Here is a 10676-nt window from a genome sequence, read left to right as displayed (position 1 = left end):
AGTGGGGGCATATCTCCCTGCAAAGAACAAGCACCATATCTGTTTGGAAGACTCTCCATAAAAGATGAGGAAAAGAGGGCACTCTGCAATTATAGCTCACAGTTTTTTCCTTTGCCACCTGTATATCAGTAGCTAGAGGGGTAGCCATTAGACTGACTTAGTACTCACCCTGGGGACCAACACCCTCCCTATTGTGAGTCTAGCCGGGTGATAAAGCCCAAAGTCTTCCTGTGTCTGAGGCACATCCCTAGGCTGCTTCTATGCTTAAAAAAAATCAAGGTTTGTACTCAACGCAGGCATTAGACACCCCAGTTTCCAACATGCTAGTTCTACCCCATGTCAATTAACAGTTTCACCAGAATCTAATTTTAACTAACTAAAAATTTCAACAAACTAGAACATAACCATCACATATTTCTGTATCTGGGGGAATAAACAAGAGTTATTGGGGTTATATTCTTAATAAAAGAAAAACACAATGAAAATTTTAAAAGAATAAACATAAAAACACAGTTCAAAAACTTAGAAATGAGCACAAATTAAGGAAAGCATACAATTAAAAACAGAAAGAACTGACCTTAGAACATAACATGGTTATATTTTGATTACCCAACTAACAATCAAAATCAGAAATGTGAAGTCTCCACAGCTCTGAGAAGTGGGTGGCCTGCTTCTCTGCCGCAGGTGCAGCTCCCTCACCTGAGGCGGACCCCACTTGCCCTGGCGTGAGCCGGCGCCCCTGCAGCTGCTCCCCACGGCGCCCTCCGGTTCCTGCCACTGCAGCTACGGCGCCCTCGCCCCTCGGACGGTTGTAAAGAAGAAAGTCCCACTCTCTCCGTCAAAATGAAGTGGGATTTTAACTATTACCACGTTCATTCTGGAATTAAACCGGTAAAGCCTGATGACAGAAGACAAGGTTCCTACACTACTGCATATTTGGAAGGTTCTTATATAGACTGCATTAAAGACTATGAAAGGCTATCAGATTTTGGGTCACCGATTGTGAGCCCCAGGATCGTAGAACTTGAAACTGAAAGCAAACCCTGGCATAATAAGGAAAATCAACATGTACGACACTTAACAGTTCAAATGACATAGAAGAACTAGAGACCAGTGGACCTTATGAAGACAGTGGCTACTCTTCATTTTCCCAACAAAGTGGCCTCGATGAACATGAAGACAGTAGCCTTCCCCTGGTGAAAAATTTCAGTGACAGTCCACAATCTTGCCCGCTATGGACGCAAAGCGCAGACCAAGATCCCAACAAAAACTTGCTGCCGGCTCTTCATTCTGAAAAAGTGGTTTGTTCAACATTAAAAAAAAAAATGTAAACAAAATCCTAAAATAGACTGGGAGAAGCTGAGGGAATTTATATCCAGTGGAAATTTTAGACTACGGAATATAATTGGCAGGAAAACAGGCCTAAAGTGTGTAGATATTCTCAGTGAACTCTTTCGAAGGGGACTCAGACATCCCTTAGCAAATATTTTAACACAGCTCAGTGATATGGACTTAATCAAGTAAGTATTGTTGTTTTGAGTTCATTAGTGTAAGCCATGAACACTTTTGTTAGGTGGCTCAGCACCACCAGCTCATGCAAAGACATAGCAGGGTAGTCTTGCACTATTGTTCAATTGAGGTGATGACTTTTGTCTGGTTGCTGGTATTTTACTACCTATGTGTCACTAAGAGGAAAGAAAGATAATTTTTAGAGTATGCATTTAATCCAGTTATTTCAAATTTCATATCTATGCTATTAGAAAACTATTTCTGTTAGATTGGGATCTTTGTTCCTTTGGTTCTGAAATTGTTCATAGGTAAGCTACATCTTTTAGTCTTAACTATAAAACAACAGCCTAGGTCTGGTGTACAGGTCCTATAGGCATTATGATTTTTTTTTTAATTAATTTATTTATGGCTGTGTTGGGTCTTCATTTCTGTGCGAGGGCTTTCTCTAGTTGTGACGAGTGGGGGCCACTCTTCATCGCGGTGCGCGGGCTTCTCACTATCGCGGCCTCTCTTGTTGCGGAGCACAGGCTCCAGACGCGCAGGCTCAGTAGTTGTGACTCACGGGCCTAGTCGCTCCGCGGCATGTGGGATCCTCCCAGACCAGGGCTCGAACCCGTGTCCCCTGCATTGGCAGGCAGACTCTCAACCACTGCGCCACCAGGGAATCCCAGGCATTATGATTTTTGTCACACTTGAAAGTATAAAATAATTTCTGGTTTTGTTAGGCCATTTTCAAATTTGACAGTAAATTTGACAGTGATGAAAATACAGAAACCCACAAATGGGTCTGATTATTACTGTCTCTTAGAAACCTTATACTGACCCCCCTTTCTCATTCCACCAAAGAAAACCTGTTAGGATGAAGTAACTGAGAATTAAGATGATTATCTAATCTATTGAATTAGATTGCCTCCAACTCAACTGGGTGCATTTTCGGCTTTTTGAAAAATTTTTTAGAGGTACTCTTTGTGTTACTTTACACTGGTCCATGAAATATAGCTGAAGCAAAACAGACATAAGTAAGGATTGATTTTTATTATTGGCCAGCTTCGTGAGAGATAATCAACATCACAACATTTCTGTTAACAAAATGGATTTTTTAAATTGATTTCTCCTAATAGCAGTGTGTCCTCAAGTTCTTTGAAATTTGTCTAATGTTAATAAATAACCAAGATGGTGCCATATATACAATGGGGCTTCTTATTTGATATTTGTGGATATTGTGAAAAAACGAAGTACGAAGTGTAGTGGTTCTTAAGCCTGGATCCACTTAGAATTACTTAACGGTGAGCTTTTAAAAAAAATACAGAGCCCTGGCCCCCATTTTAGATCAATTAAACCCAAGTGACTAGGCGTGGGCCATCCTTAAATTTTAAGTGCATGCCCCAGGCAATTCTAATGTATAGCCAGGTTTGAGAAGCACTGCTAATAGAAATTTCTTTTTTGCACTGTTAATGTTTCTGTAACATATGCATCTTAGCTCTTTGTAGTGCTTTAATTGTTTGCTTTATAATCATTTACTTTTCCAGTGTGTCTAAAGTGAGCACAACTTGGAAGAAGATTCGAGAAGATGATAAGGGGGCATTGCAATTGTACAATAAAGCAATACAAAGAATTACCATAAAAAAAAGGAATATGAAGTTTCATTAATGTTTTGTATTTTTTTAACATCTTTATTGGAGTATAATCGCTTTACATTGTTGTGTTAGTTTCTGCTGTATAACAAAGTGAATCAGCTATACGTATACATATATCCCCATATCTCCTCCCTCTTGCATCTCCCTCCCACCCTCCCTTTCCCACCCCTCTAGGTGGTCACAATCATTAATGTTTAAGTGGGCAAGAGAGCCTATGAAAAACAGCTCTATCTATTGCAAAGCTTATGTTCATTATTCAAAACACACAAAAGAAACAACAAACAAAATGTTATAAGGTACCACTATACCAAGTACCATACTAGATATGGGGATATAAAAATGACTAAAAGATGTCTTGGGCCCTTTTACTATAGCCCAGTGGAGGAGAAGATACATATGAATAGAGTAAAATGGAAAAAAATACCATTAAAATGGTATGTGTAAATTATTGGAGATATCTAAAGAAGGAAAAAAATAAAGCCTTCACAAAGGTGACATGTGAACTAGCTCATTTGAAACTGTGATTTACTACACAAATGAAATGTCTCATCATTCTATTTATAACAAGAAATGTACGTTCTTAGTCGGATGATGTAAACCACACATGCTCCCTGAACTGCCCCTGCCACATCGGCCCCTGTGGGCCTTTGTCATACCTCTGGATCCCTCTAGATCCCCAGAGTGAACAGTGTCTGTGGCGGCCAAAGCACATCCGCGCCTGGGCAATAAATAGGTCAGTGACCACAAGTGTGTAATGAGTTTAAAAAGTGCCGAATATTTTGGAAGTCAAGAGAAAGAAATTTAAAGGAGAGAAACTCTCCAAAACAGTCTGTAATAACCTATAAGAATATTTCTGAGAGACCTTAATGGAGTTCAAAACAGAGAATTTGACAAGTTGAATCATTGGTTCAAAGGAATAAATCCCAGATACTCTGTAGATATCGTTTTCCAAAACTCTGACTTTTGAGAACTCAAACTTTTTCTCCATAATAATTACCATCTTTCAGGTCCATTAGTTTCATGGATGTTGTCTATTGTTATTTTCTTCTTTCCCTCCTCCTTTCCATGAGAAACTGCTTCTTATTCCCAATCCTCAAAATTTTTTAAGTTTTATTTTTGAAATATTATTAACCCAAATAAACTATATATACAAATATCCCTTCTTTTACTGATACAAAATAAGAATGACATCTTCTCAAGTTTACTAGTTTAAGAACAGGAAGGTACAAATTCATGGTAGATTTCATTTTTACTTGATTTGACTTGTTACATGTTTAAAATTTTGGCAAAAATAATCCAACTAACAAAATAATTTAATTGACAAAATGGAGCATATTGCCTACAGTCCTGTTTATTGCATGAAAACAAGTGATGTTAAGTGATATTAAGCAGGCTCTGTGCTACCCACTGTCTTTTATGTTGCCTCATAAGCATCATCTCAGAAATTATCACATATTCAAGCACTTTCAGACACTAGTAAGCAGGTGGACATGGTGTTGTCTTAATATAGGTATGATGTTCAGTGATGTTCACCTTTTTAGTGATAGGAAACCAACATTTAATTTACACTCACTCACCTAGAATGGAGCCTATGTTTGGTCCAGACCACACGCTAAAACATACTGGGCCAGCCATGAGGAACTGATTTTCAGTCTGGAAGCATCAGTGGACCACAGTGGTTGTCTACAGTGGGCATTACTCTAGTTGTTGGTAAGCATATTGCACAAGTTGTTGAATAGTTTTAATATCATCCCCGCAGCATGTGATCAGCCAAGGCAAGCCCTTCTCTTAATAATCAACAGCACATGAAAAAGTTTTGGTAACGCCTCCTCTCAAATTTTACATGGGCTACCTTAGCCCCTAATGATAAACAGTCAGTGCTAAAGATCTCTCATTTCTTCTCAGAGCAGAGAGAGATTTTTATTTTATTAGTCCAGTTTCTTTTTAGTCTGCCAGCAAATAATTATTATCACTCTCAAAGTGAAAATAAGTTTCAAAAGGTAGGAGCATCCCCTTGGAAACTTCCCAGGTATGAAATTGGCATAATCAGCAATCAGCTTCTAATTAAACATCAGTGGTCATGACACCAGTACAGTCTTGTTAAATCAATTAATTAATTTCTTATTAGATACCATTCAGGATAGGAATCATGCTCTGTTTTTATGTTCAAAAATTAGATCACACCTAAATTTTTATGCCATTATATAATATCTTATTAATTGCTTTAAATCTCCTCTTATACTCTTGTATACAGCTCTCTTACCTTCCCAGCTCAGCTCACTCTGATTTTCAAGGTTATCATACAATTTCCACTCTTTTATTTGACTCAGCACTCATAATTAATCCTTACTTGACAATTGTATAGATCCTCCCAATTTCTCCTTCTATCAGGTGAATATGGTCTCAACTCCCAGAATCTTATCAAATAAATTATATCTGGGCCTATTCCATCTGGATCATCCCAGGTCAATGTATTCTCATCAGGTGTTTATTTTTTTTCCAATCTATATCTTAGTTATCTTTTTTTAAATGCTAGGAACAAGTATATGAAATTTTGTTTAGTTATTCAAAGTTTCATAAAGTTTTTTGACAGCTCCAACTATTATTATTGTTTTCAAAGAATGCGACTTATTATTCCATGCATCATAGATAACTTTTTCTTAGTGTTCATTAAAATGATAGAATAGCTCTAATCTCTAAATGTCTGCCATTTAAATGAAGAACTAAGTTATTTGCATCATAGCTGCCATCACCTACAATGCTGAGACTCAATCAATTTGGCATTTTGAGTTATATTCACGGCAGTAAGAAAAATGGTAATGACTCACTTCTTTTTTCTGTGGTTGTCAGATATTTCTACAGAAAGGAAAAAAATATTGCGCTAACTTTCTTGTTGGACACTCATTTGCAAATACCACGGATCTCAGTAATTGACAGTGTAATGAAAAAAAATAAATTTTCATTACAAACTGTACTTCCTTTTCTGCTACAGAAAAAAAATCTATCAAAGTAATGGCAAAAATTCAATGACTGTTGTTGGCAAAGGAATGTTTTAAGTCTCTACATACAAACCAGTATGTACCAACTGCAGCCCATCTTCAGAGCTTACCGGATTTTAAAAATAATGGGTGTAAATCTCAAGATTTGAAAACTTCTGTGGTTGGTACTTAACTGCTGTTCCATTTTGGCTGACATAGGGACTCAAAAACTCAAAAAAAGACACACTTTTTTACAATAGCAAACTTTTAACAGCATTAAAGTTTATGAGACATCTGACTTAAATGCTGTTTTGAGAAAAGTTTCATTAGGAACTCAGAGAAAATGCTAAGCATGAGCTTGAAGACCTTGTTAATGACCCTTTAATGGTATTTTACATGATGTTGTCACACTCCATATTGACAGATTTTGACAGCTTAATAATATCCTTGGTGAATCAGAATCAATTTATGCTTCAGACCTATGACTCTCTTATGCAACTAATGAAGTAATTACTGCTCCTTCCTTCTCAGGAGAAAGTCTTTACATGGTACTATGTAATAATATAAAATCTCATGCTATGACCCACAATAGCATCCTGAAAATTCTCCCTTCCAGGATACCATTTGTTGAGTTTTCAGTAAATAAAATATAGACATTTAGGAAGGTATTTATTGCCAAAGCAAAGATAATAATTGCTAGTATAGGCTAAAATGTGTTATTTTAGAATTGCTAGCTTCCAGCTTGCAAAAGGCAGCAAAAGTTGAAGTAAAAATACTGAAACATTATTTATTGATATAAAGTTCTTTTTACGGAACTTCCAGAATATTGATCTCATACCTTGACCCCTGAAAGTTAATTTATCAAGTAACTTCAACTCTTCAGAAACTTTCCAAAACTCAAATGTAGCCACAATATCCAATTAGAAATATACCAGAATTTAGCATTCAGGTTTATTTATAAAAAATATTCTTTCCAATATTACTTAGACTAGCTTTGATCTACAACCATTTGCGTATCTACTACATTAAAATACTACTATAAACCATCTCACACTTAGATTTATTCACAGAAAAAAATTATTCTGAAATAATTTTGCTATAAATGTTAATCAACCAAAGAACTAAAACCAGCTTATGCAAAGTGCAACTATCAGAATTCACGGAGGAATGTCGTTCTGATCGTGTTCCTTTGTAGAAATGGACTCTGATTTTGTTATTAATGTTGTGGTTGGAACTATTCTACACCAAGGAACACAAACTATTAATGTGAATGAACCGTTGTGAGTATTATCTTAAGAAGCTAGTTTGAGAAAGATCTATGTCATCATGTTTTCATGTTGTTCATCTGCCATTTAATTGGCTATTGGTGATAGGAGGCCTGTCAAACCTAAAACAAAGTCCTCTGTAACTTTGGGTCTGGTATTTGGGGAAAAAACAAACCCAAATATTATAATCACTGTAATAATTACATAACTAGTACATTTTGGGTCTATAACAGAACAAATTATAGAAAAACTAAAAATTTTTTTCAATTTTAAAAAGGCCAATCTCGGAGCCCAGCTCAATGTCACTAAGCCTGGGCTCAAAAATAACTCAAAAAGAGCTCATGACCAAGCAACTGACAGCCACACTTGGGGATAGGAGGAGGGAGTTGGGTTGAAGAAGGTCCTTACATACTAAAGCAGGAAGGGGAAATGAAAGAGAAAGGAAGTCTCATTTATTTAGCAAATACTATATGTCAGATCTATACTGACTGTCTTCATCCATAAAAAGCTGCCTTAATCAATGTTTACAATGACCTTGTGAGAAAGGTAAGACTAGCCTTATTTTACAGAAAACAAAATCACTTATCCAGGGGAGCAGCTGTGAAAGATAGAGCTGAAGCAGAAATCCAGCTCTCTTCATCCCAGAGACCTCCATCTTTTCACCAGTCTATGCGAGGGGAATTTTCCCTGTACAGGAAGAGAGGATGATTTAGGGCATCAGTCTGTAACTCCATCACCCACTCAAAGATTACCATGAGTTCTTTATCTATTTGGTGGTCCTCCTGAGCCCTGAATTTCTAGAAAGAAAAATTTATAATTTGCTTTTGGTTACTTAGTAATCTCTGACACCATCATTGAACACTTTATCAGTGACTTTTTTCCCTGCAGCACCCAAGAATCACTGCTCTGTACCCAAATGTAACATAATACTAATGGTGCTATAAAATCAGGTACAAATGAAAAAACTTTCTCTCTTATCACAACCAACTTAAGCAGTACTATAGGCATAAGAATGCAACCTCTCAGTGTTTGCTATTAAAGTAAAAAAATAATTCTATTTTCATATTGTAACAGCTTCCCCATAATGAAAGATCTGTGAATGTGCCATTAGTTAGAAATAAGTGCAGTAGTTTGAAGATGACCTTAATGGACATGTATGATACTTGAAGTGTTGTGAGGCTGACTAGCTATATCAATTTAATAAACAGCCCATCAAAAACGCTAGAACACTTTATCCACTGATTTTAAAGATAGAAGTGCCATTTTAAATTTCTTACACATTAGGCTAAATATACAAATAATAATAATAACAATAATAATTACTTGTATTTGCTTTTTAATCTAATGTATACCATGCTAAAATTTTCTTTGCTCAATTTTGTTCGATGATTCATATTCCAATAAACTTAAATAACTATAACATTAATGTTCCCCAGAGCAAGTTTCTATTTGTTCAAGTATCTCTCTTAGTCCAGCCAAGGGAAGGAGGTAATTAAATTTGATATAGTTTGGGGACCATGGCTAAAACTATCAAGCCCTGAAACTCCTCTTTAATGCCAAATCCAGAATGCTAAACCACAGATCTTTCCAGCATATGTCTCTTTTAAAATAAGACTGGGCAGACCAACAACCTTGAATTTCTCACTTTCCCCTTGACATTTCATCCCAATCACATCTCAGTATCCAATTAAATGCTTTCACTTACCATTAGAAGGACTGATTATTGCCAACCTTTTACAACAATGCTTATAGCCGCCTGACAAGCCAGTATCAGTTAATCCCAAGAAGGTCCACTTCAATTTGTCATTGTCCTAAAGGTTTGATATTCCTTGGATATAAATTCAAGACAGGGATGCTTAAACAGTCAGATGGCTTAGCTCAAAGCTGAGCACAGCTGGTTTATGGATGCATCATTATGGGCAGAGTCAGTCAGCATCTGCTCTGGTAGTAGACGTAAATTCTTGCTTCTAAGTGCCAGATACTTGGGCAGGCACCAGCACAGCCTTCTCACTCTAAAGCACAATGACTGCTTCAACATCAGCACGCCTTCACCTCTTTGCAGAGGGTGCCATGACACCTACACTCATAAAACCATTTCAGGAACAAGTCTCCTTCACTTGAAATCTTGAGAAAGATGTTTTCAAGCATTGGAGAAAGAATGTTCTGAAATCATATTGTATCCAACAGTATGAAATTAGAGCATTTAGGGCCAAGGCAGCAGCATTACTCCTTTATATTCATGAAGAGATTTTCTTTTACAGCATTTTTCAGATACGATAACATCTGTCTGCACAACCTTCCCGCAAGGGATGCCAGTGGGAGGATGATTAACCAGATTTTGTACACCAGTAATGACATACAAAGCTCAGAGAGAGAGCGCAAGGTTTTATATTCCTTGTCCCTGGAGAGCTGAGGAAATAATTCAGGTCTTCCGAGTCTCAGGAAAATCTGCTTTCTTTTAAATAGTAAGCTAGCTTTGTTACTCATTAGAGAGCTTGTTTTAAGGGGGATACTCCTTTAAAAGCCCATTAAATGCTTTTATATCAATTTGAAGGATTTGAATCAGAAATGAAGGATGGCTATTAGAAGGTACATGCTGTGCCTGTAGCACAAGGGAAGAAATTGCAGTTACCCTGTCAGATCCAAAATTTGCTTAACGTTTACATTCCTAGGACTAGGACTCTCTGCAGACTTTGGAATCGACAAATTTAGTCAATTTGTTGTACCTCTTATTTCAAATTGGAATCATGATATTTATCCATTCTTCCATGAACAGGGATAAAACAAAAGTCAATCATTTATAGAGTCTCTTAGCACTATTTTAGGTCTCATGTGATATTTAAAATACAATAAATCATCCACCAAGTTCTCAATACTTAGAATGACATGTTGTTCTAATGCAAATACACATGCCAAAGTCAAGAACACATCATTCCCATCCATCCTACTATGGCCTCTCAGCCTTTTATGCAACTTAGCATATAACCAACCTCACATCTCAATTATTTTCCATAATTTATTCATTCTCCTCAGAGAATTTATAGTCAGAGAAAACCACAGCCAGAGAAACTGCCTGTATCTCTGATTAAATATTTTTCCCCGACAATGGAAAAGCCCTGGTCAAAATTAAAAGGCCTAAGTAAAATTTATTTTTACTGCTTTACTCCCAATCAAAAACCTTCCTAGATTAATTTTGTGACTTTTCTTTCATGCCTCAAAGCCACATGAAAATAAAGAAAAAGGAGTGATAAGCATTTATGGAATGTAAAAGGATACCAATGCAGTGT

General features: G+C 36.6%; 1 protein-coding gene across 1 annotated transcript in view; it reads left to right on the top strand.

Annotated features, from left to right (window-relative positions):
* The first annotated feature begins 731 nt into the window (after nt 1-731).
* The window catches only part of LOC118897959 (F-box only protein 5-like), a 97588-nt gene continuing 87643 nt past the window's right edge, over nt 732-10676 (top strand). Inside the window, 4 exon segments of the mRNA XM_036857652.1 lie at nt 732-1069; nt 1072-1316; nt 1318-1520; nt 3039-3149. Of these exon segments, the coding sequence (XP_036713547.1) occupies nt 844-1069; nt 1072-1316; nt 1318-1520; nt 3039-3149 (785 nt within the window). The 5' untranslated portion in view covers nt 732-843.

This window comes from Balaenoptera musculus, chromosome 7 (genome assembly GCF_009873245.2).
Source record: "Balaenoptera musculus isolate JJ_BM4_2016_0621 chromosome 7, mBalMus1.pri.v3, whole genome shotgun sequence".
Classification (NCBI taxonomy): Eukaryota; Metazoa; Chordata; class Mammalia; order Artiodactyla; family Balaenopteridae; genus Balaenoptera; species Balaenoptera musculus.
Note: the sequence above shows the minus strand (reverse complement) of the source record. Positions and strands in the feature narration are given on the sequence as shown.